Source organism: Mus pahari, chromosome 3 (genome assembly GCF_900095145.1).
Source record: "Mus pahari chromosome 3, PAHARI_EIJ_v1.1, whole genome shotgun sequence".
NCBI lineage: Eukaryota > Metazoa > Chordata > Mammalia > Rodentia > Muridae > Mus > Mus pahari.
In genome coordinates, this window is record NC_034592.1 from 8,308,459 (window position 1) to 8,334,994 (window position 26,536).

Below are 26,536 nucleotides of genomic sequence, written 5' to 3' on the forward strand. Positions count from 1 at the left end.
GGAATCTTTATTCAGTGACCCCCAAGAACCTTCCCTTACTTAATGTACCTCAAGACAAGGTGAGCAACATACACTGCTGTGGCTAATTACTAAGTAAGCAATATAGTGCTGTAGCTAAAGTTAGTAAGTACTTCCTATGTACAGGAGTAAGTTCTACAAGCACTCTGAGAGACCATTCTCAGTCACAAGGAAAAGCAAAAGGTGGAAGGACGGTGTGAACAGAGGTGATCTTTAAAAGTTAATATTAGATAATATGGGCTGGAGAGATGGCTCAGCAGTTAAGAGCAGACTGGTCTTCCAGAGCTCCTGAGTTCAATTCCTAGCAACCACATGGTGGCTCACAACCATCTGTAATGAGATCTGATGCCCTCTTCTAGTGTGTCTGAAGACAGCTACAGTGTACTTACATATAATAAACAAATATTTTTTAAAAGGATTAGATAATATATAAATAGACAGCTTTGTAAAACCAAGTAAGCTCCCAACAGTGCAAAGTTCACCAAGACAATTTTATTTCCAGTGTTTAGTTGGGTATGCACACAGGCATGACACAGGTTTGGATAAAGTCCTCATGCAGAATTATATTTTTCTCAGTAAGAAGCCAGTCCCATCCAGGATACACTATCTACACACCTATGTTACAACATTTATATCAAATCTGGTATCTGAAGAAAAGATACACATAGAATATGTTCATTTAAGTTATTACGTATTTTACAGAAAGATTAAAAATTCAAGTCACAAAAACTCAAAAACTGTATTAAAAGTTTGAATATAAAACTCAGATCTGCCTGGAATGACTAAAGAATGGAAGTCCTGTATCCACCTGTGTTAACTGGTAAATGGAAGGAAACTTGTTACTGATAAAATGCATTCATTTATTCAATTTTCTAATTTTAACAATATGGCACCCTAAAAATCAAATGTACTTTTATCATGAGGCACTTTTGTTAGTGAGGAACCAAAAGAACAATTTGGCTGCAGGAGGCAGCGACTTTCTTCAGTAATTTGGGGAATATATTATGTAGTGAGTTGCAACAAACACCTTGCTTATTTGTATACAACTATCCAATATACTCTTAAATATATACGTGTGTTCTTCTGGCTGTAGTAATGCACTGTAAAGCTATTTCACAGTGCAAAATGGTGAATCCAGCCCAAAGCAAGGCTGCATAATAACAATTCTGGTACAAGAAAAGTATTTACAGTTACTAGACTGTGTAACAGTAGTTTTTCCTTGCTAGAGTGGCTAGACCCAGCTTAAAGTCAGGGAGGAGACTCTGCTTTAGTGTCCGGATACTCAGACTGTTTGAGGGGGTGGGTGTTAGCTGTAGAACTAGCATTTTGGCTCATGTTCTGGAAGCTTTCTCTGTTTATTTGGTCAGGTGACTGTGGTGGTGTGAAAAGAGGGGGCTGGCTGGTTGAAGCCAAGGTGCTGGTAGCAACCCTTGCTTCGGGCTGCTGAGACGGGGGTGAGTGGGTGCTGATGGGTGTCCCCAGCACACTGGGGCTATCAGCCTGAGGCTCAAGGCCTTCACCTCGGCTAAGGTCGGAGGCACTGGTACGGATGCGCTCCCTGGCGAGCCAGTCTGAGATGGAAAGGTCCTGGGCTGAGCATTTGGGTTTTAACCGATTCACAGCCGAAAGTTCAGACTCTTTGTCCGCACTCTGCTCGTGAGCTTTCCAGAAACTCAGGACGCTGATCTCAGCAGCATCCCTGTGGCCTCCGAGCGTGTGTCTGCGTTTGATGTTTTTCCTTTTCACTGTCTCAGCAGTAGGTTTTTGATTCCCAACTCCAAACATGTCATCTGCGGGTGCCCTGGGTCTCAGTTTTAACCGATCTGCTATTTTTGTTTTCCAAGTGGCCTCCTGCTTTTCGGATTCACTTCTGCTGGGTGTCAGGAGACTCCCTGTTGACTTGCCTTTCTTCATGACGTCAAACATCTTGGCCAGGGCAGGAGTTTCTTTCTCAGTCCTGGTATCTCCGGGGCTCCCACTGTCTGACTTGAAGCGAGCAGACTTTTTCCTGGACAGTGTGTCGCATTCGATCAGTCTATGGGAGCTGAACTGCTGCCTGCGGCTGTCTAAACTTGGTGTGAGGCTTCCCTCGGTGCAGCTGGCTTCACTGCCTTCGGAGTTCCTGCGACTCACCCTGGCAACCTCCTGTAACTTTCCTCGGAACAGCCGGTCTGAAGTCAGGGTGGTGGGGAACACCGGGAACTCGCTCTCACTGTCAGTCTCCACTGGCCGTCCTTCACTCACCAGCTCGCTCCTCTCGTCATCAGCCTCGTCCCCCTTGCTCTCTGCCACTGACTGCACCTCAGGGCTCAGGCGGCTAGAGTCCAGGCTGGTCAAGTAGGTAGTGGATGATGTGGTAGAATAATCCGAGGTGATGGTACCAGCAATGGACAAAAACTCACTGTGCTTGGTTTCTGGACTGGTGGATTTTTTAGAGGAGGACCTCACTAGCGAAGCCTGGGAAGACGTGCTAAGCAAAGTGCCTGAGTCAGACCCAGTCTCTTCGCAGTGGGGCTTCTGTGTTAGAAGTGATCTGGGGCTCTCTTTCAGCATGGCCAGGCGACAGCTGAGAGTTGGTGACCTGTTGCGTTTGGAGCTGTGTGGTGGGGATGGCTCTTCCCATGGGATCTTCTTCTCCTCCTTCGTTGTACCCGTGTCTTTCTTAGTGCTACTTTCTTTGGCAACGACGACCCTCTGCTTGCTACCTGATGTCTCGCTTTCTCTTCTGGACTCCTCTTTAATCTCATTGTGACTCTGTTCCATATTCTCCTTCTTAAAGAACACACTGTCCAGCTCATCCTCAGAGCTGCTGGGCTGGGCTTTTTCTTTTGGCTTTTTCCTCTTGCGACTGGCAGCTGCGAAGATGGAGGATACAAGCAGTTCCCTGCTATACTGATCCTTCCCGGATCCCCAGGAGCCCTAGGAAACAGGCAGAAAGATGAGGCCATGAACACTGTCCAGGGCTGGCTTGTCCCCAGATAGTAAAGAACTAAAGTCTACCAACGGTCGGTCCTAGATGCAACCATAACACCGTATATGTTTTAAAAGTCCCCTTTGAACTTTTATCAAGGTCAACTTAATTACAGTTCCCATTTCTTGCCACATCATGATATATACATCTCTCTCATGGTTAAGGGAACTGAGGCTTCCCAATTTTCATTAATTTTCCTGTTGGTTTTCTCCACATCCACAATGCTCAAATATTCCCACTTCCTTTATCTGTTCTACAAGTAGAAGAGTTCTGCCAGGTGTGATGGGATACACCTGTAACCACAGTTCCTGGTAGGCTGCCAGGAAGAGGACAAGCTCCAAGGATGCCCCGACTACACAGTGAGACCCAGTCTTAACACCCAAATGGGAAAATTAGGTGAACATCATTCTGACATAGTGTAATATTCAGACATGAGATTATGATTGTGTGGCTGAATTCAATTTTCTAACTGTGGACATTTGATCCTGACGCACTCATTCAGCTAAGGGGAGTCTGGCTCCCATTACCTCACCAGGAGTGGATCTTTGGGGATTTGCCTTGGGTAAATCAGGTTACTAACGATTTCATTCATCTCACATAACAGCAAAAGTAGAAAATTACGATGACACAGACTACTGAAAAGGTTGTAAATCCTAACCATGAAGCTCTCCAGTACTCTAAGATTCACTGCTATTTATTAGAAGTTCTTAATGACAACTATTTAAAATGAGTTTGTTCAGAAGGTCTGTCTGTTGAGCAGTCTGTTGGTGGGCAGGTGAGTGAGTCCTTGTTCTAGAACACAATCTTGAGTAGAGTGTCAAGCAGCAGGCATGTGGAGTAATGGATTTGAGAATACAGTTTTCTATTACAAAAAAAAAAAAATGTCTTAAGCTAAACTGCTATCCTAAGGTCTCCTGAAGGGTAAGTCACAGGTCTACAAGGATTGTGCTTTTATGTGTTGTAATAGGCTTCTAAGCCACCCGCCAGTGCATTCCTATGGGTTACTCTGTTCTCCTTAGCACTGGAGGACCATAGCTGAACCTGGGCATAGAGTAGGGATGAAGTCTCTTTTTGCATCTCAATGTGTTGTTCACAAAAGAGGCACTTAGATTATATCGCCTTTAACATTCTCTAATTCTCTGTGTTGGGGGAAATGACACTGCTTTTCTACAATTTGGAAACTGTTAGCTGAGTGTTCACTATCCCAGGCATCGCATCGTACGGAATGATGTAAGATGAGCAGACAGGAAAAGGGCAAGTGTCTAGTGAAGGGAGTAGGAATTTCGAGCATCTCTTTTTGATTTCAAAGCTATCGTCTGTAGTTAGGTGTATCGATGTAGTTGGGAAGCTGAGACCAGAAGATTATGTGTCCCAGGCTAGCTAGGGATACACACTGGGTATCCATTTCAAACAATGAAAGAGAAGTGTCTGAGATCTACAAAGACCAAGGAGACATGACAGTTGAATGTAAGCAATGATTCCTGATTACTCCTGAGCAGGAGTTGGGAGTAGGAGTGGGGTTAAAAGAATCCTCAGGTAATTGGAAATATTTGCATAAAACTACTTTATATAATAATGTATTGTGATCATGTTAGCATCCTGACTATGATGACTAACTGTGATTATGTCCCTGTTCATGGGAGACAGAAATTACACGACTTAGGGTAGTGTCATCAGTACTATAATTAACTAGGTGTGTGTGTGTGTGTGTGTGTGTGTGTGTGTAAGAACTTACCAGCTAATGAGTTTAAGGTAAAAGGTTTATAAAATTATATGTTTAAGTGAGCAAACCCCCAGTAGATGCGCTAATTAGCTTTAGATGTTGCTTGAAGAAGTTGAAGTTGAGGGGTTCCTCAGCACAGACTGGAGTATGTGTGAGCACAGACTGGGCAAGTGCGTGGGGACTGATTGCTGAGTTGTGATAGCCTGGCCACTGTAGGCAACACGTCTCTAGGCAGGTGGTCCTCTGTAAAGAAGGCCAGTTCTACAGGAGCACCTGAGTGAGCTAGCAAGCACTGTTCTTTTGTGGTTTCTGCTTCCCGTTTGTGCTCTGACATTCCTCCCCCAGTGACGGACTGTGACTGTGACATGTGTGTGTGAGATGAACTCGTCTCTCTCCTAAGTTGCCCGTGGTCACAGCATTTGTGGTAGCAACAGAATCACACTCTAAGAGTTAGTGAGAAGTGACTTGGTGGATAAACTCAACCACCTGCTGGGTATTTGTATTTTGTACGTGTTTTGAGACAGTCTCACTATATAGCAACGCCCAGACTAGAACTGGTTATCCTCCTGTCTCATGCACATGCCATCATCCCAGCTTATGTGGGGATTCTCTCTCTCACTCTCCCTGCTTTTATGTTAGTCAATTTGACAATGTAAACAAACCACTGTTGTCTACATCACGCTAAACTGTTCCCCTAACTGCACTTTCCTAACTTACAATCTTGTACTTTCCACCCTTCCTCTATTCCAAATTAGCTTCTCTGCATACTAGACTTTATTACTCTGTCTCTAGTGTGTGCTACACCTGTATATTAATGATGGAAGTCAGCCTCAACCCAAAGCTACCATGGAGTGTTTTCCAGCTGTACAGAACAACTTACCTTAGATTTTGTGGAGTCACTAGTAGCTGAATCTGTGGGAAGTAAATAAAATATGGTTAGTGGGAGCCAAGCTTTGCTGCTTTCAACAAACAATGCAAAACTTATGAAAAGGACAGGCACAGAACAAAATGTGAAAGCAAAACTCAAAACAAGAACACAGTGGATAGTCAGAGCTCACAAAGATGCAAGCTGCACCACAGAAAGCCACCGCCATGAAAGGATGCTGTGAATTGTAGGCAGAACCAGCTCAATGAGAGGAATGGCAAAGGAACCCTGTGCTAAACAAAAACAGAAACACTAGTGTTTATTTTCTAAACAGTAAATCTAGCAATAAAGAAGCTTGAAGACCTTTAAAAATTATGTCCCACATCTTGTATCTGAAACTGATACACAATGTAGAACTTTCCAGACTGTTGGCTGCCCTAACTACGAATTGAAACACTCAACTGGTGTGCATGTTGATTTTTGTCAGACTGTCAGATCAGAATCTGTACGAGCTTATCCCAGATGCGAATGGATGCAACAAAGGCATTAGGGTGACCTTGAGTCCAGGTCACTTTTAGTCTCTTTAGATGATTCTAGTTTTTGTACTTGACCCCAGCTTCACATCTGTGTAGTCAGGGATCCTTTTGGTTAGTTTGGTTAAATTGCTAACAGGTTTGTAAGTATCTATTAACAAATGCTATTATGGAAATGGAGAAATGGAGACCATAATTTTGCTGTCTGGCAAAAACTCAGTATACAAGTATAAAGAGGGTAGGAAGGGGCCAGCGCTATTAAGAATAAATATCAATTTTAGAATTTTATCTTTGAACTTTTGGGAGAATAATTTTCAAAATTAATGTGCTGGGCCCCGTGCCACGCCCCTTTTAACACATGGCTAAATGCTTTATGACTTTAAGAACTGGTTGACCATACCATGCTATTTCTCCTCAGGGTCTGCTTCAGAAATAACAAGAGACAGCAGAAAAACTTTTAAAAGAGCAATAGTGATCTGTTTACAATATTCTTAAGAGAGACGTGTACACCACAGATCAACTAGGTTGGCATCTACAAGAACCGGGGATTTCTGCAGACAAGGCAGCTACAGTGTGGACAGCAGTCCTCCTTCTTCCTACAGCTCCAGCTGTCCATCAGGGACATCACAGAATCCACTAGTGACATTACCGTGTGATAGACTCCTCCCACATCGCCTGTGCAACATCAGTATAGATTTGCCTGTGTCAGTAAGAGCTGAAAATACCCTTTTGAGCTAAAACAAGAACTAGAGACAAAGGGAGAACATGGTGTGAAATAGCATGCCAGAATAGTGCGACAGTTTGGCAGGAGACGTTTTCATCCAGAGCCTATTAAATACTAATACTTAACCAAGTGGTAGGGTGGCAGTAGGAGAGAGAAGAAAATCAAGGTCAAGTGGAATGACTTTGACTGTGACGTCTCCAGTGACATGATAGGACTGAGAAGGGCAGCTCAGCATATGTAGCTTGCTGCCGGCACAGAACTGGTCCCAAACAGAACTAAGCACCCAGTCTAACCATTCTTTCTGCCGTCACAGCAACCACACATTCAGCAGCATAGATCTGTTTTACCTTGTGATGACTATTACATGGAAACTGTGAATTAAAAAAAAAAATAAAACAAAACAGTGGTCTGCATGCTCATCACGCTCAGCTTCCCATTCTGACACACATCACAACTCCATGCACTGTCAATGGGTTACAGTCGCCGGAAGGTAAGTGAGGTCATCAGAAAAGGCGGATTGCAGCTTTTATTAGTAGAAAAGAAAAGGAAGAAGAGGAGAAAACAACCCATATGGAGTGCTGCTTATGGCTGCTCACTGTTTCACTTATAGGAAGGTCAAGTATCCTAGAGGTCAGTACTGTACTGCCTAGACAAGTTACCTGATACATCTCCAGGGAGCACGCCTGTCCTTCCAATGTTGGTGAGCAAATGATCTATGTTTGGTACTGGCTGGGAGTCTACTGTGTTCTCCTCCTGCACTGCTGTCTATGGTTAACAGACAAAGAGCTCTTCATCATCTCTTCAAAGGCAACTTTTTTAAAAATTTAAACAACATTTAGTAAAAGATGCATTATTATATTGAGCACAAGGTTAATTTTGCATTGGTTAGATGTCACTAATGGTAAAGTAGGCACCATCGGTATTCTTATCAGGCCAGCAGCTGAGGAGCTAGCTGCCTGCATCCAGGGTGCAAAGCCGGTAACAACACACTAAGCAGGAGACCAAGATGGCCATGGCATCAGGAAGGAGGCTGTATCTCACAGGAGAGAGCAGCCGAGCATGTGTGGACAATACTTACAAGAGGCTCTTCGGCACCCTCTTCTGTGAAAAACCAGTCATGCTAAAATTTAAAATAAAAAAGGTGAGAATAATTAAATAAGCTCTGAAGTGTAGCTCTATCTTAAGGAACAGCACAGAAACAAGGGAAATGTCTTATGGGAAAAAGCAGTGGAGGTGACTTCTGCTCTCCCGGTTGTCCGCTGTGATGGACTTGCAGGAAGGACGCAGTGAGGACACAGTGTGAACTTACATGCTGGATCAGAGTCTCGACGATCTTATACTGGTCAGGCATGTGTGTTACCATGTGGGTCATGTTGTCTTCTGAGGTTCTCACTAGAGTTGGACCAAAAACGATCGCTAGGTTTCTGGGTTCCATCTGAAAGGAAGGATGAAAGTGGAAATTAGACCAGGTCTCCATGGCAGCTTTAGCATTTTGTTGCTGAAATTTATTTATGGAAAGTTCTTTTCGATGAAAAAATACAACTGGATGACAAGAAGTGCATTATTCCTAGCTTGTGTTCTCGTGAGCAAATCCTCCATTGATTATATGTGATGCCTAATTGCTATTCCTGCTTTTCCAAGAAGTCTTTGATAAGTTTTGAACCAAATCAATGATTCTTCGTTAACAAAGAAGGATTAGGTGGCAAGAAAAGAAAAAGTGAAATTTAAGAATAAGGAACTCTGTCCCTTGAGAACTGGAAGGAAGGGACAAAGGATTTAGAAATACATGCAAGGCTCCAGATTCTTCTCTGTGTCATACATCAAAATCAATAACAGAGGAAAACAAGCTTGAAGGCAACGTTTCGATTCACTTTTACCCCACCCAAACCTCCTCAAGTTCTGGGCTTAGCCTTGCTTCATTCTTAGCAGGACAGTCTTCTGATCAGTTTGTACATTCACTGACATACTAGCCTGAATTTCTGGTCCAATTATGACAGTCACGGGCATGGATCCTGTTTTCTTTTACGTTACTTTGAGCTTAAGTTTTGATAAACTGTTAAATAACCTCAACCAATCTTAAGAATCCAAACTTTAACAAATCTTAAGAAGCCATCAAAATATTAAAAAAAAAAATCACCACAAAACTCAAAAAAAAAAAAAAGTCATACTAAAAACAAAATCCATCATGCGGGGCCCCCACAGTACTAGACTATAAGGCATGGGCCTGTGCATACAGTCACCAGACAAAAAGCCTTTCTCTTCTACTGAAACAGCTGTCACTTATCGTTTAACCTGTGTTACACGTAATAGCATACCAATTTCAGTGCAGAAAAATAAATTCTCACTAAAATTAGGATTTTCCTAGGTTAATGACTTATTAAAATAAAAATGTAACTGCTGGGAAGGATTTGGGCAGCACCGTTTATGTCTTGTTCTGAAATATGCCATCATCTTATTCTAACTCTGTGTTGGTGCACATGGCCAGAGTCCACCACATCAAATACTCTCTCAGGTGTTCAGCAGACTCTTGCTTATGGCTTCAGTTAAGTCTTTAGACTAATTATATACACTAATATTTATATATAGAAATGTTTGTTTTATGTAAGAAAATATTAGCTAGCTCCTACATATAAAAGATGACATTTGGCTTCATTTTTCATTTCTGGCAATTGTTTGAAATGTACATTTACGTTCCAAAAAATTAGATTAAAAAAAGTCAAGGAGCAACCAAAGAGTATACAAGGGCTGGACCTCCCCCGCAGCAGGAGAGGTGTGCCTAGTGCTGCAGTGACTTGAGTTGCCAGGGTGGGCTGGTACTCAGGGGGGCGCTCCCCCTTTTCAGAGTGGAAGAGGTGTGTGAGGCAGGGACTGAGAAGAGAAGGAAGGTTGCAATCAGGATCTAAAGTTATTCAATAAGTTAATGGGAAAAGAAAGAAAAAAGTTTAGGAAATAAAATACCATATTGTCTTCAAGTCTGAGTATTAATCTAGCAAACCCACTAAGCCTGTGACTCTAGTACTTATGAGGAGGAGGCAAGAGGATAATACTTTAAAGGACACACAGGCTCACACAGGTGAGTTCAAGACCAGCCTGAGCTACCTGAGAGCCTTTCTCAAAAAAATCCCTAAATAAGTAAAATTTTAGGACAGATTTCTAAAAGAAAAAACTGAGCCCGGTATGGTGACTCGTGCTTTAATTCTAGCACCAGGAGGTAGATGAGATCTCTGAGTTTGAGGCCAGCCTGGTCTACAGAGCAAGTTCCAGGGCAGCTACACTACACAGAGAGCCTGCCTTAAAACAAACAAACACTAACATCTATCCAGCAAAATGGAAGAATGACACACCATCCTTCAGGGATAATCAACTAGAAAATATTCCAGCTAAAATTATACTGGGCAAACTTTGATTTTTTCTGTACAAACTTTTAGAGACAGCTCAGTAGACTGGCGTCTTTGGGTTTGGTCTCCCTTCCCTTCACCTTAACCTCTCAAATGACAACAATGAACACCTGGACGGTGCAGAGGCAATGTGCAGTCTTCCTCATCTTCTCAAACAGGGTGATGGTGATGCACTGCTGGACCACTGAGTTTTGCCTCCGCAGGCAGGAAGCAATCTCAGAAGAGGAGTGTTAGCCATACTCCTTAGTTTTCTCTTGAATGTTTTCCCTCCAAAACACAATATGATCATCTAAGAACTTTTTTATTTTTTAAAAAAAGATTTATTTATTTTTTATATGTAAGTACACTATAGCTGTCTTCAGACACCCCAGAAGAGGGCATCAGATTTCATTATGGATGGTTGTGAGCCACCATGTGGTTGCTGGGATTTGAACTCAGGACCTTTGGAAGAGCAGTCAGTGCTCTTAACCACTGAGCCATCTCTCCAGCCCCATCTAAGAACATTAATGAATGATCTGAATTAGGAGGAGAATCATTTAACCTCTTGATAGAATGGACTCAGGTAACAATCATTCACTGACTAGGCAAAATGTAATTAAGATGAAAATGAACCAGTGAAATATAATGTCTGGATCTTATCTAGATATTTAAAGAAATAATCATACTGTAAAAACCTTTTTAAAAATGTCAAGAAAACCTGAATATGAATTGAATATTTGATACTCCTTAGAACAGCTCATTTTGTGCTGTATGATAATGGGGAATTAAAAGAAGAAAGCTATCATGCCTGTCTAATAGGAAACTGAAAATGTTTCAGTGTATATCATCTGGTACCCTTTGGCTTGTATATCACACATATATGCCTCCTACTCAAGCTAGTGACATAGAGCCGAAAACAAAATTAAAATTTTGACTTCCATAAAATTTTGACTTCCATTTTTCCTGCTGGATAAATGTAAACTGAAACATTTTTAAATGAAATTCCCTTAAAGGACAAAAGGACAGCTGCCTGTGGAGCCTCTGCTATGAGATAATATTCAGAAAGATCTAGCCAGCCCAGTCAGAGGCACTCTTAGGCTTCTGCGAAATAAAAATCTTTAGCCCAGAGCTATGAGGGCCAACCCTCAGAGAGGTCACTTCAGCAATGTACTTGACGTACCTTATTTTTTTCTGAGTTTTCTGCCACTGTCTTCAGATGAGCCGAGAGAAACTTGAGTGTCTCAAAATGATGCTCAGGCAGATCATGAATCTGGAACATATTATTTTCAGGATGGATTTAAATGCTGCATTTGAGCTGCACCTCCCCAAGTAAAAGTAATACCTACTAGTCTCTTTAATGTTCTTAGCCGATCTAGGGGGTCTTCCTTACGATTGGCCTCAATGAAGTCAGCATATTTGTCTGGCAGTGGTAGGAAGAAGAGAACGACGTTAACTGCTTGGGTGAAATACGGTCTCACTTTGTTCAAGGAACCATGATTTAAAATGTACAAGACTTTCATGCATCCCTAAATATAGATCTCTGAAATTTACATGCTGGAGATGGTTCTTAATGATCTCCAAGCTTTCCCAACAATCAGAAGAAAGTTTTCTCAGTAGGATGCCTCTGAAGCTACAGTCTGATATCCAGTCAACCTGTCCAATATCCTGACCTAACTGACAGTAGCACCTACTATAGGGTCCTTTCACTATACTTATGTACAGGGAATTTGACTGAAACAATAACAACATTTTTAGCTTAATGACAAACATAGGACAATATACATCTTATTTTCACTTTACTGAAATGTACCAATTTAGCAAATGATTTTCACCAAAATTTATGAAAAGACCAAAACCAGTTCTTAACTATGATTTTCATTTAATTTAGAGCCAATATAAAAGCTGTTTCCTTCACCCCTCGTTTTTCTGGTTTGATTATGGCTTCTAGCACAGGCTGAACCTTTTCCTCTGGCATGATTTATGGGAGCCAACTCACCATTTGTAAAGAGAGGCTCAGGGAGCTTTCTGAAGAAGGATTTTAGTAAACTGCTTATTACATTCAAATCTCGCCATTTCTGGAGACGCAAAACAGAAATAAATACAGTATGGTTAATGTTATGAAAGGAAAAACTGAATCAGTTAGTCCAACAGAAGTGAACCTACATCATCTTGGATGTCAATGTCTGCCATCCCCTTGTTGAGTTCTTCCTGCATGCTTGAAATGGCTGCGTTGTTGCCAGGAACGCGGTAAATACCTGTATATTCAAGACCCCTTTCTTCAACTAATTTGCAACATATGTCAACGATTAATGGAATGTACTGAAAAACAAGAAACCAGCATTTTATTTAACACAGTACCGAAGTTTGAAAATGAATCCCTACTGACCATTTCCACTTGTAACTGGCTAGTTTTGTGTCAACTTGACACAGCTGGAGTTATCACAGAGAAAGGAGCTTTAGTTGGGGAAATGCCCCCATGAGATCCAGCTGTGGGGCATTTTCTCAATTAGTGATCAAGGGGGAGAGGCCCCTTGTGGGTGGTGCCATCTCTGGGCTGGTAGTCTTGGATTCTGTAAGAGAGCAGACTGAGCAAGCCAGGGGAAGCAAGCCAGTAAAGAACATCCCTCCATGGCTTCTGCATCAGCTACTGCTCCCTGACCTGCTTGAGTTCCAGCCCTGACTTCCTTGGTGATGAACAGCAGTATGGAAGTGTAAGCTAAATAAACCCTTTCCTCCCCAACTTGCTTCTCAGTCATGATGTTTTGTCCAGGAATAGAAACCCTGACTAAGACACCGATTTAATCACTACTCTAGTTCAGAGTTAATATATTAGATAAAAAGCTTAAATATAAAAATTACTCGGCCAGCACAGCAGTCATCCTAAGGGAGGGCCGTGTACTAGATGGACACTTATCTGAAGGGCTGTGCACTCAGGCCCCACTACCACAGGCACTGGCGTGGAAGTCCAGATAGATGGTTGGGCTCTCCTACCCTGTTGGTGTGGGCAGGTGGGCAGTCATCCAGCCTCACTCCAAAGGTCCCTGTGGCGGCAGGCTTTTTCTCAAACGTCTTCCTCACGATGCTTGGAATGCCTCTTCTCCAAGTACCTTTGTCTTTAGGGGGACTGGTATCATCTTTTGATTGTTATTGAAATAAGATGACGTTACACAAGACGGAAACAAGACTATTTAAGTCTGATTCACCAATGCTTATATTATAAAACAGTCTACATTCACCCAGTGTACATTCACCACAATTATTCTCTTCCTACTGTTAGACCTCCGATGTGTCCATAGAACTTGTCAGATATAGTTATATTTCTTCCCTTTCAGACGGAAGGCAGAAGCAGCATGTCCTCTTTGTAAGAGGCAGGGAAGTACTGCCTCTGTCTCATATCGATGAATCTGGCCATTCACATCTGTAAAGATGCCTTCATGTGACTGTGTGTTCTTCTACCCTTCCTCTTGATTAAAGAAACAGATGCCTCTGGCTTCATCTTAAAGGAAAATCTCCACTGAGTTTGTACCATGTCTACAGTGAGCTTTGAGCTAGCTAACCAGCTAACTGTGACAGCTGCTAAGAATAGCACAGTGAAGCAAGGACACACCCTCATGGTCCAGCCAGACCCCTGGGTGCCGTTAGTTACCTTTACTGAGAAGTTTCCTCTCTGACTCCTCCTTTGGAGAATGTGGGCTTTGAGTCTTTGGCTCTGATTTAGCACCAAGCAAAGTTTGCCTGATGCTAAGACTCTGGCGAGGTGTTTTTGGCAACTGCTCTGTTTTGCTGCTGAAAGAAAGAAACCTTTCTAAAGCACTGTACACGTGGCATCTACATTAACCATAGGCATGGTGGGATTCTCACCTCAGCAGACTGTTATACTCTTTGATTCTTCGACTAATTAGATCTCTGTTGGTAACTCCAGTGTCCTACAAAAGGAGCAGAAGGTGACAATGGGAAGGGGTTATTAGACTATTAGAGGCAGAGGGTAACCATGGGCTTGAGACTTGTTAATACAAATGCTATGACTTGTTCTCAGTGGAGATGGCCCAATTGCCTGCTGCTCCTGCAAGTAAGTTTGCTGTGGATTTCCTGTATTTATGCAGCACCTCGGAGAATTCTTAAGCCTCGGGATTCAGTACTCCTGAGCTGATATGTTACATAAAATGTGTGACTTCTCTAAGACCAGGAAAAATGATCAGGATTCAATAATACCGCAGAGTCAAAGAATCTGCTAAAGATAAACTTGAATAAGGAACAGTGAAGTAAGAGTCAGGAGGTATCAAAAGGGGCAGTTCATCAAGAACCCCTTTTGTCCTGTGCCCCGAGTTGAACCCAGAGCTGAGCAAACAGGAACGACTCTATTTGTAGCAACTGCAATTACATACTGGTATGTCTCTGCAAACATTTTTTTAAAAAATAAGTCTTATTTTGAGTGTAATGAAATACATGTAGCCACACAGGCAGGAATGAAAATATTTAAAGAGATTAGGCTCTTTTGGACTATTAGATTATTGAAACAATGGTTTTCAAGAAGTTGGGATTTTCCCTGGAATCTCATGCTGAAAGAATGGAAGGCTCACTCATCATGCATGGTGTCAATTAGAGGAGCTGCCTCCTAGAAAGAGATTTCACTCAGTTTTGTAACTTATCGGACCCGAGCCACAATGATGATGGGCAGGAGCACACCCTGACGAGGACTGCTTAGTTATGCAAGCCTTTCTGCCTGCTACTTTAATCAAACCCTCATGCAAGGTTCCCAAAGACAGGCCTGGGGAGCCCACTCGGCCTCTTTGTCCCTCTTCCCAGGGTCACCACATTGAGTAAATCCCTTCTCCACTTTTTACTATTACTTTGCCCAAGCTTAGGAAGACAAATTGTATGTTTTCCTTCATAAGCACACCCTAGATTTTAATTTTTGTATGTGTGCATGTCTACATGTGGTACAGGTCATTGAATTAGAGAAAGGACTGTGAGTATGGAAAAAGAAGAGGGAAGGACAAACTCAGGAGGCAGCAAACCCATGTGAGAAGAAGGCAGGCTTCCTGAAGGATGAAGGGACCAGGAGGAAAGGGGGTGAGGGAGAAGGATCAACGCCTTAAGGTATCCTATTACTCTTGTGCTAATTAAAAACCCAAGTAAGCTCTTAAGTTGAATCTATCTTCGGCTCTTTGCACATAGCCGCTGCTAAGTGCACTAAGCAGCTAGAGAACAAAAGCTAAGCGTCCTCGTGGTAAAGCACTATCCTGACGATGACGACTACAGCCCTACAATACCTCCCTGATGGTATGAGCCAGAGAAACTCAAGAGCGTAAAGCATGTAACATGGTTTTTCACAGCACATGCTTCCTGAGAAGCATGTAACTACACCAGGCTATATTGTATTTTGCTTGTACAACTCCATGAAAACAATATAACCAAACCAAACCAAACCAAACCAAATCATAGTGCCTTTACATAGCCATTCGTCCTAGCCCACAACAAGACTAATCTCAAAATCAGAGGCTTGTAATTTGGTCAAAAAGGTTCCTGCAGGTTCTATGCTGTATGGAGGAAGCTTAAGCACACACGCATTTTGATATCCACAAGTGTCCTGACCCTCCTCACAGATACCAGGGACAACATTAATGGTAAGGAAAATCATGGGCTCCTCTCTGTGGTTTGTTGTGTCTGAACATATGAGACTATGAATACCATCTCTTTTCTTGTTTAGTAATAGTACTTTCCAGCAAGTAAAAATAATACAGATATACTTGAGTTTTCCTTTTTAATGACTGAAATACAATATCTTATTTCTTATAAAAATAATCTATCTAATGCTTTTAGTCAGCCTAGGGAACATACTGTGAGAATACCAAGTTTCATCCACATCCTTTGAAAAACATACCTCTTCATTTAGGTTGCTACTTTCCTGAATAGTTTTGATCCATGATAACATATCATCTCTGTCTTCAGCCTGGAACAAGCATTCACAGTCAGACGTGGTAAGTCGGAACACATTCCGCCTCTTGGTCTCACTGTACGAGATGTCTATCAGACAAGCGTTGACACTGATGGGCTGTTCTTCTTCTGATGGCGTTGTCTGCTCTCTTCTGTCTTTGTACAAGTAAAGTGAGTGGCCCCGAAGGACAACATACATCTGTTTCCATGGCCGAATACTGCCACCAACTCTCTAGAAAACATAATTGGTCCATGTTCGTCAATATGCAATACAAGGCTAGAACTCTGTGTCAGGATCACTAAGTAATGCCTTTCCCATGAATAGTTGTGTACCTAGTAAAGCAAATGTCTCATTTACTTGAAATCACATGAAATGAGGAAGGATCAAAAAATGTCGCTAAAGGTGCATGCTGCCAAGTCTGATTTGCATTTGATCCTAGAGACCCACACAGTACAAGAGAACCAACTCTCACATGCTGTGTTCTGACCTCCATGTCCTTGCCATGGCACAGGGACAATCACTCAATACACACACGATAAATATGTAGCTGAGCCTGGTGATTCATGTCTTTAAGCCCAGTACACACAAAGCAGAGCTTCTCAGTATGAGGCAGCCTGGTCTAATTAGCAAGTTCCAGGCAACACAGTGAGATCCTGTCTAAATCAATCAATCAATCAATAAAAATTTTAAATGTAAAACTTTTTTTAGATGTCACATATATGCCAATTAGGATATGTGTCTAAACTATCTAAGGATAGTAAAATCCCAACAACAGAAGGGAAGACAAAACTGAGTATTGAAGTCAGTAAAATACATGCCACAGAGATGCGCTGAAAGTGGCTGTTAGTACTGTTTGTTTTATTTTTTTTTAAATTTTTTTCTATTTATTTCATGTATGTGAGTACACTGTAGCTGTCTTCAGACACAGCAGAAGGTACTGGATCCCATTACAGATGGCTGTGAGCCACCATGTGGTTGCTGGGAATTAAACTCAGGACCTCTGGAAGAGCAATCAGTGCTCTTAACCACTGAGACATCTCTCTAGTCCCTGTTTGCTTTTTTTTGTTTTTAACAACAATCATATGAATACAAAAGTAGTAAAGAAATTTACATAAAACAAAAAACTCCAAGCCAGGCAGTAGTGGTACACGCCTTTAATCCCAGCACTCAGGAAGAGAAGCAGGTGGATCTCAGGGAGTTTGAGGCCAGCTTGGTCTACAAAATGAATTCCAGGACAGCCAGAGCTACACAGAGAAACCCTGTGTTAAAAATCCAAAACCAAACAAAATAAATAAAGAAGTCCATGGAACATTCTTTTTCCTGCTGCTGCTAGGGACTGACTCTGAGTACTGCTTGTGTCAGTCAAGGCTGTAACACTGAGCTGTATCTCTGACGATAAACAACCCAGAGCCCCAACCCCTTCCATAACACAGTCAAGTTTTAGATCAGGGCCATAATAAACCCTCCAGGAGGAGGGTCCCGGAAAGAACATGGACTGCCAGGAAATGATGTCACCAAACCCATCAGCTCTGCATGGCCGTGGGACTGTCCGCATCCAAGCCTGTGTGCAAACCTAAATTCTTTAGCAGCATGAAGTCCTCTTATGCAATGATTTTATTTTGCTGGATTCTACCTACTGAAGCTCATGCTGATAACATTATACTTGTTTATATCATTTAGTGTTTGTAAAATAAAATGAACTAGAAGTTAAAAGGGGAACTGAAAAGAACTAGGTTATATATTTCTAGATGACTATATTTCAGTGACTTAAAAGCCTCTATAATAGCCAATCCTGGTAAGTAAGAGACACAGGGCCCCTTCCTAGACATCCGTTTCTTTGTTCACACTGAAAGGCAGTACTTCACATGTAGCTGGCACTGAAGACAAAGCATAGCAAACCACTCCACTGATCGGATTTTCCTTTGTTATGAATGTGCCTTGTACCCGGAAGGCTTACAATCTCACAAGTATGAGCTTCGCTTATTAGGCCTGAATTTCTGATGTCACACGAGCTGAGAAGGTGCACTACCTTGCCCTTATCGGTGACCAGTGGTCGGAACTGGAGCCACCCTTCTCTGGCTGCATCACTGAAGACCTCGGAGGAAGAATCCTTTCTGGATTCAGAGTCTTCTGATGACTTTTGGCTGTCTGTTATCTACAGAAAAATGCCAAGAAAACAGTCAAATGTCAGTTTTTCTTTTTATAAATATTTATACATGGAAATGGTGTTGGCAAAATGTCCTATTTAATGTTCTAAGTAAAACGCTGTGGAACGTTCTGGGTTTAGAAGTAATACTAGAAACACTTCTAATCTTTTTTTTTTTTTTTTTTTTTTTTTTTTAAAAATGGTGAATTGGCTTCCATTTTTTTTTTCAAAAGCCACCTACAGAATAGTATGACTTCCCTGGTCTCATGGACTCACATTTTGGCAGAAAAAAATAATGGGAGATGGGGGTGGGGATGGGGGACAAGAAGCCAGGTGTAGCTGTACACCCTTGTAACCTCAGCACCCAAGAGGTCACAATGGGAGGATCTCAAGGTGCATAAATCATTAATGTGTGCCTCATTTACAGTCTGGGGCAAGCCAGGGTTACAGAGTGAGTTCAAAGATGGTCCACCCTACACAGTGAGATCTTGCTTTAAGATAAAATGAAACAAAAATTCAGTGATACATTTGTGATCGTTGCTCCTGGGGGAGGAGCATGGCGAGACTGAACATGCAATGACTAACTGGTGGTCACAGCAGTGGCTTTCACAGGGAAGGAGCCAGCCTAAGAGGGCAGATGAAAAGTGCAGGGAGACCACATGGCTGGTGAATACACATTCATCGGTTTAGTAATTTATAGCTAACAGAAATGCAAGAGCTAAGGAAAGGTAGATCTGGTCTTTGTCTGTGGTAAGAAGGGGAAGGGAAGCCTGAAAGTGAGGAATTCCACCATCATTACAGGAGAATGGTTTCTAAAGGGATAGGCATGGCGACACAAGTGACTGGAGAGAATGGGACAATGGCCAGAAGAGAAAAAGGAATGGAACACTCAGGCAATGGCCTAGAAATGGAGCAGACAAGCTCCATTAGGGCGGCTTGGTAATATCTGGGTGATGATGTCAGGTACAGAGCAGATCACGTGGGCTACTGTCCTGAGAGGAAGCAAACGCTAGCAGTATAGACTCTGTGAGGCCTCTGAAGTAATCAGTGAGGAAATCCGTGTACAGAAACAAAGGCTGAAACTAGCTTTGGGCAATCCACAATGGTAACAGTGCAGAAGACCCAGCAAAGGAGATTCAGGCGTACTCTCAGGTACTGATTATGAAGTGGAGGTAGAGGTACTTCACCATGGTAACAGGAATTGTACAATTATGCCTGAAAGGTTGCAGTATGCTAACATCCACAGGAGCCATCAACTGTGGGCTTAGTGTCACAGGCAGCCTCGGTATAGCCATCCTCGTGTGTGTGAACTGAGGGGAGACACTGTGTGTGTGGGGGCTTAGTGTCACAGGCAGCCTCGGCACAGTCATCCTCGTGTGTGTGAACTGAGGGGAGACATTGTGTGTGTGGGGTTGAAGACGATTCACTAAAAAAGGACCAACAGGAGTGTAGAGAGAAATGTAGATTCCAAATGGTTTCTGTTTAACACAGGTAGATCATGGATGGAGAATGAGCATGGGAAGACTGACTGCAGAGGAGGGTGGGGCTAGAGAGAACGGGACCGATACTGCCCAACACGGAAACCTGCATGCTGGGAAGTGAGTACCAAGGCATGCCACCCAAGTCTGGTGCTTGCTGGCTCTTGCTCGGCAGGGTTGTGTTCCTAGGACAAAGACTTTATGGTAAGAGCAAGAAAAGAAGGGACCATGGGTACAGTGCAGCCACAGTCACTTCCCAGGGTGGTAAGTAGGGCCATTCCTATCTAGCCATTTGGAATTCTTCAATGAAATACAAGAAGTGTGAAGGGGGGAGGGGGAGCTATAAGCACAGGTGGGGGAAAGTACAAGCTAATGCTTTTGAGAAAACACTTACTGCTAGGCAGGTTGATTGGGCCTTGAGTTGGTAATGAGAAAAATTAGCCCAATGCTTACAGGCATTACATACTTGATCAAAATGTTTAGAAATTAAAAATATAACTCCTATTTTTCAAATGTAGTAGATGCAGACTAAAAAGTTACACCATTTAAAAACAAAGTATCCAAAAGAGAAAATACGTATTTTTTGAAGAGCTAAATCAAACAAAGTTAAAACAAAAATCAGAAACAAATAAACAAACAAACAAAATCTTTAAAATATTAAATACTAACCTTGATTCCCTTCAGGCTAGACACGTGCTTAAAGGATCTGTTGGAAAAATATATAAATATGTGTAATAAATATAAACTCTTGGTGTAAGAATTGACTACAACTAAATTTTCATCAATGAGCTGACATTTCATCCTTACCATGTAACAGATGTAAATGAGGAGAAGAGCTAAGTTATAACTATGTACATTTTCAATTCAATGATAGCAGCTTTCTTAGCTGACCTGGCAAATTAAAGCTGTTTCTGCCTTTTTTGCTTTATGTGTGCTACTTAAAAAAAAAAAAAAAAATCTTTCTATCAAAGGAAAAGCGACTCAGGCTAACCACTGGGCTTTTTACCCACATCTGGGTCTGCCTTGATCCAGCTGGGGGAAACCCTGAGATGCAGCGTTCAGGAGATGCAGTAGTCAGAGCAGTCAGGTGGTGCTGGCCACATGAGGACACACTGCTGAGCATGGGAGGAACCCGGAATGTGAGCCACACTTGTTCCTTCAACGGAAGGAGTGCAGAACCTGTTCACTGCCCAGAAGGAAAGTGGATGCGCTATCTAGTCCAGTGACCTTTGTACCATCTGTGTAGAGACTTTTTGGCAGTAGACCTTGTTCCAGACCCGTCTTATAAACCTACTTTTCTCAGTCCATCTACAGAACCTATCTTTATGGAAAGTGTCATATGTACTTTACAAAGAGTTTTGATTGAGTCATGTCCAATCTTTATTTAGCTTACTTTGTTTCTCAAAGAAACTTACCTATGATTTGCTGTTCATGTGAGATTAAGTTATCACCAGAAAAGTTTTCATCAAACTGTGCTGTGGCTAAAATAATTATGCCTAAACCACTCAGAGTTAGACTCCACGAGTTTGAACCACCACTGGCTATTAAGTCATTTTGAACCATACTGTGTTCTTGTTTGGGGATCTATCAGCTCTCTGCAGGGCTGTTAAGGCCAAAGAACCCCACCTGTAAGCACGCATACCCATCCACACTCTTGGGTACTTTCAGGAGAAACAAATGCTGTCAGTCAGAAGACAGGTTTGTATTAATTCTTCAAAGTAAGTAAACTTTTAACATGTGACTAAATATGTCATTGTTCTCTCAAAAACCATCTCACACTGGGTGGTAGTGGCCAATGCCTTTAATCCCAGCACTTGGGAGGCAGAGGCAGGCGGATGCCTGGTCTACAGAGTAAGTTCTGGGACAGCCAGGGCTATACAGAGAAACCCTGTCTCAAAAAAAAAAAAAAAAAAAAAAAAAAAAAAAGAAAGAAAAATACATCTCAAACAAGAAGGAAGTACATAAACTTCATTCTGAGAATTACCAGGAGACAGGATAGAAAGAAAGGGCCAGACCCCTGCAGATAGCCTGTCTCAAAATTTATGCCCACCTCTGGGAATAAACACTGTAACATTAACCCCAATCTTTGTGTACCTGTAGTGTATAGCTTTCAATAAAAATAAAGTGGTAATAAAGATACTCAAAAAAAGGAACCCAGTTTCAAGATATGGAAGATCATAAAACCAGACACAGAAATAATCTGGACACTGAGATTATCAAAGAATCTATGCAAAATATACTAACTACTCTCAAGAAAAGGTGAAAAGCCACATGAGCAAAGGCAGCTAAAAGCAATACAGAGGACACCATTAGTTGCATAACTGAAATAGCATCACAGTCCACCATCCTCAGAGAGATCAAAACCAACCTCCCCATTCACACAGAAACTCACCAGCCACCAGGCAGCTGCAGTGAGGGAGAAAGTGAGGAGGGCGCTGCCTCAGGCATGTGGGGAGGCATTTTCCTCATGGGCATGGGAGGCTGGTCATGCCATGGTAACTCCACACATGCTCATGCAAGTTTCCCTAATTAAACTCAATGGGGCATACACACGCAGACACAGAGTTGCATGGGGTCTAAAGAAGGAGTTTAGCAGGTGACAGAAGGGACAAGAGAAGGCAATGAGGAGTTAATATAGCCTGAAACACTGTATATACATTAAATGTTTTTAAATAAAGAAACACACAGTGCTATGGTCTTTGAAGCTGTGTATAGCCTGTGTAGGGAGGAGCCCAGAGTACAGCAGTTACTGACACATTTTCCTGAAGGGAGCAAAGAGCTCAAACAAGCCACACTTCCAATCTGGTATCATTAGGAAAATTCCTATGGAGCTAGAACACTGCCCTGGCTGTATCTCACAGGAACTGCTTTTACACAACTAGTACTAGAAGGACTAATTTAGTTAGACTATAAATGACAGCATGATGGGAATGTAGGTTATTCAACAAAGGTGGTAAGTTGGGGTGATAAAAGTGATAAAGATGGGGTGTTCCTGGGTAAAAGGTTCACTATTCTAAAAGCTGTCAGCATTTCCTAAACTAACCTATAAATTAGACATTGTGTCAATCAAAATATCCATACAAAAAGAACTAAAAAAAAAAAAATTTAAGATTCAAATAATAAAATTTTTGAAAGAACACATAATGAGTAACAGCATTACCTCATTATAAAAACATTATAAAACCACTATAATTAAGTAGAAGCTGATACAAATTAACATTAATAAATCCACTGAACATAATGTAACTTCCAAATAGTACAAATTACATATAATTCAGCACATGTAAGATAACATGTAAGTGGGAAATGACGGTGTTAGATGCTTTGGAATAGCAAAGATGCTAAAAGCTACAGTTAGCACTTTACCTCATTCATTAAAATGCTTTAATTACACAAGAATCAAAGTTGTAAGTAAAAAAGAAACAAATTTCAGAAGTAAACATACAGAATTATTATTTTGAAATAGAAATAAAGTCTTTTGCAATGTGATTCAAATCCCTGAAGCCATGAAAATATTTTCCAAATTTAACTGAATACAAATATTTTAAACATTTTTGCAGTTAAAGATTAAAGAAAACCAAATGAAAAATATTAAGAAAAGAATTGTAACCTATCCCAGCAAAGTGTTACTCATCTTTACATAGAACTCTCAACAGCAGAAAATGTGGCAAAGGCATGGGGGGGGGGGGGCAGCCTGAGCAGCTGCTGCTGACAGACCGGAGACCCAGCACCAGACTACCAGCTCCATCAGCACGCAAACAAACTCACGCGTCAGTACATCGAAGCTGCTGGACACTGCTAGGAAGGACACGACTTAACACAGTCTTTAAGGAAGGAAGGGCCACTGACTATACATATTAGAATAAAAATGCACCTTTTGAAATGTACTGTTGCAATTTTCCATTATATGCATACATATAGTAGGTAAAATAGTCATGAAGCAGTATTTACAAGGGCATAATTCCAAATATCTACTAATCACAATGCCAACTAGAGAATATAGAATATAGTTAAATATATAGTGTGATTACTCAGTGAAATATTAAACAAGTATGGAAAACAATGTGGCATGAATATCTGAATGGAAGGATCTCCTGCCTCATGTGTATACCAAGCTACCAACTTGTTTATAGAAATAATTAGAACATATCCATTTATAAGCACATTTGGATGTATGTGACTCTTATGTTTAAATAGTACTAAATAGCTACAAGTCTAGGGTAGGAGAAGCATTTTATATCTATAATATAAAAAATAGGACATTACTATATAAAAATAAAGATATTACTTCTAAGTCCAACTGGATGTTACTTTGACACTAACATTTGATGTGCATTTCTAATGTCAAAGTAAGAAAATAAGACCATCTTATATTCAGGGTTTATAAGCCAGATTCATGATGAATACCATTCATATAAAAACATCTGAAATAGTAATCTGAGACTTACAATTTTGCATCTTCTCTATAATCATCCAGTCCTTCATCGTAGGATTTTGATCTTTCTGTCTTAGAGCTGTGCTGGCCATCCAGGCTGGGCGGTCCAACAGATTCTGCAATTAAATCCGGCATTCACACTTTTCAAGGGGTTTTGCCGATTCTTTCAATGGGAAAAGATGTCTGGCAAGTACTGTGAAGTACGGTGTACAGACCCATTTTATACGTACCTTGGTCGTGGGAGAGCTGACGTCGAATCAAAGGAGCAGAGGTCGTGAGGCTGGGGGGAACAGTTGCGATGGAGGGGACCTGGGAAGTGGAGGCAGAGATGACAGCAGACGCAGGAATATGTGCAATCTCGTGGTCGATGCTAGGACTGGTCGGTTCATCTGGAAGGAAGGAAAACAATTACTGGGACCTGAAAACTTCAGAGTCCACTGTTGTTATTAGAAAAGCCAAATAAAGGTTAACAGCCATCAAACCACCAGTTAGTGACATAGCTATGTGTTAAAATTCACCTCACACCACCACCACTCAGTTGATGCCAGTAACTCTGAAAATAAGAAAATGAGTAATTTCTCCTAATTAATAAATAACAACAAGCAAAGTAAAGTGCAAGAATTCAGAACCCAAATGAACTAAATAAAATAATCAGACCTTAAGCAAAAAAATTACCTTTCAAGTCCCTCGGTTCCTGTGTCCCATGTCATCAAGTGTCCGCCCTCACCCCACGCCCTCACCACGACCTCCCTAAATTTTTGTAGGAAGATAATGAAACCCAATCACTAGCAACCAGAAGTTGCATGCTAGCAGGACATTGTACACTATTTGGATTTTTGTGTAAATCACAAAAAGGTCCCTTTTTTCCAGTACAGTTGTCAGTCCTAACTTTCCCCATTAGTGTGGTACAGATGTACTTGTAGAAACAGGAAATTCTGTGCTCTGAGTTTTCACCGTCTCCAAGTCCCTCATCATCTGTCAGACAAATATGTATGCATGCACGACAGCTAATATGACTGGTCCTTATTATGTGCTAGCACATGTAAATGGTTTACATATCCTACGTTCTGTAATACAGACCCTCAAGCATGTGACTTTGCAGACTCCCTCAACCGTGTCATCTAAAGCAAGCCTGACACCGAGCCTGCTCAGTGCCTGCCTCCCCACTAGTGAGCAATAGCTTCATCCTAAATTCCTACTTTTGTAAAAAATACCAATGATTTAAATGCTAATATTTTAGGATAAGAGAATATAATTTAATAAGAGGCCAGCACTATAAGGCATTAGATGGCTCATCATGAAATCCTTTATCAATAAACTATAATTATATAAAACTGAATCTTGACTATTTGGTTCAGAAGGTCAAAAACAAACTGTAACAATCTCCTATCATTTTAATGATCAGTGTTTTAGCAAAAACAAAACAAAACAAAACAAAACAACCCTAAAAACAAAAAAAAAAAAACAAAACAAAAAACCCCTAATGCCTGAGAAATTGTAACATTTCTATTTCATGAGTTAAAGCAATAAACGCTGATGTTTTGCAGTTTTTTAAAAAAAGAGCAGCTGTTTAACATTTTAGCCAAATAAATGATTCTGAAAACACCTCTGAGCTACTTTTACTAAACACATATGACAGTATCATGTATCAAACACCAAGAATCCAATAATTTGTCCAGAAGCAAGGAGACTTGCTTGAAGAATCTTAATTCAATGAAATAAAAATTTAATTTTACAAGAACTAGTAATACTTTAAATCTATAATTAGGATAAGGATTTTCAAGTTCTTGAAAATGTATGAATTTTTCAAATGATGTATACATTAAAGTAAGTTTTAAAAATCTAGGGGCTGGGCCCTTCCTCTCTGCACCAGCACCAGGTCACCTAGGGCTCCGAGGCGGTGGACACCCCCACGGTCCCTAGAGGACTGCACACCCGATCTTAGGATCACTGGTGAGTAGAACACAACATCTGCTCCAATCCAATTGTGCACGGGACCTGAGACNGCACTAGGGAAGCAGAGAACCAGCCTGACCAGGGGCACAAATCCCTTCCAGTCAGCGCCAGCACCGGGTCACCTAGGGTGTGGAGTCAGCAGACACCCCCACGGTCCCTAGAGGACTGCCCAAGCAATCTTAGGATCACTGGTGAGTGGAACACAACAGCTGCTCCAATCCCATAGTGACGGGCCTGTGACAGCAGGAACAAGGACACCAGAGCCTTTCCTGACCAGAGGCTCATGTTCCTTTTGATCAGTTCTGGTTTACCTTGGTTTTGAACCTACCAGACAACTCCTCAAAGGAGTCACCACTTCCACGCACTGTAACA

General features: G+C 41.5%; 1 protein-coding gene across 10 annotated transcripts in view; it reads right to left on the reverse strand.

Moving 5' to 3' along the window:
• Positions 1-490: 490 nt before the first annotated feature.
• The window catches only part of Arhgap21 (Rho GTPase activating protein 21), a 119,329-nt gene continuing 93,283 nt past the window's right edge, over positions 491-26,536 (reverse strand). For 6 of the 10 annotated variants that reach the window (XM_029536911.1, XM_029536909.1, XM_029536910.1 and 3 more), the window contains 17 exons: positions 24,439-24,597; positions 24,222-24,324; positions 20,443-20,479; positions 18,179-18,304; positions 16,096-16,380; positions 14,073-14,137; positions 13,858-13,997; positions 13,203-13,345; positions 12,375-12,530; positions 12,208-12,286; positions 11,558-11,631; positions 11,392-11,481; positions 8,144-8,269; positions 7,913-7,954; positions 7,494-7,599; positions 5,593-5,624; positions 491-2,937 (listed from right to left, as the gene is read on the reverse strand). In XM_029536911.1, coding sequence (XP_029392771.1) covers positions 1,267-2,937; positions 5,593-5,624; positions 7,494-7,599; positions 7,913-7,954; positions 8,144-8,269; positions 11,392-11,481; positions 11,558-11,631; positions 12,208-12,286; positions 12,375-12,530; positions 13,203-13,345; positions 13,858-13,997; positions 14,073-14,137; positions 16,096-16,380; positions 18,179-18,304; positions 20,443-20,479; positions 24,222-24,324; positions 24,439-24,597 — 3,434 coding nt within the window. In that variant the 3' untranslated portion in view covers positions 491-1,266. The remainder of the gene's footprint in view (positions 2,938-5,592; positions 5,625-7,493; positions 7,600-7,912; positions 7,955-8,143; positions 8,270-11,391; positions 11,482-11,557; positions 11,632-12,207; positions 12,287-12,374; positions 12,531-13,202; positions 13,346-13,857; positions 13,998-14,072; positions 14,138-16,095; positions 16,381-18,178; positions 18,305-20,442; positions 20,480-24,221; positions 24,325-24,438; positions 24,598-26,536) is intronic. The other 4 variants (XM_021192013.2, XM_021192012.2, XM_029536914.1 and 1 more) reach the window with 1 other exon arrangement.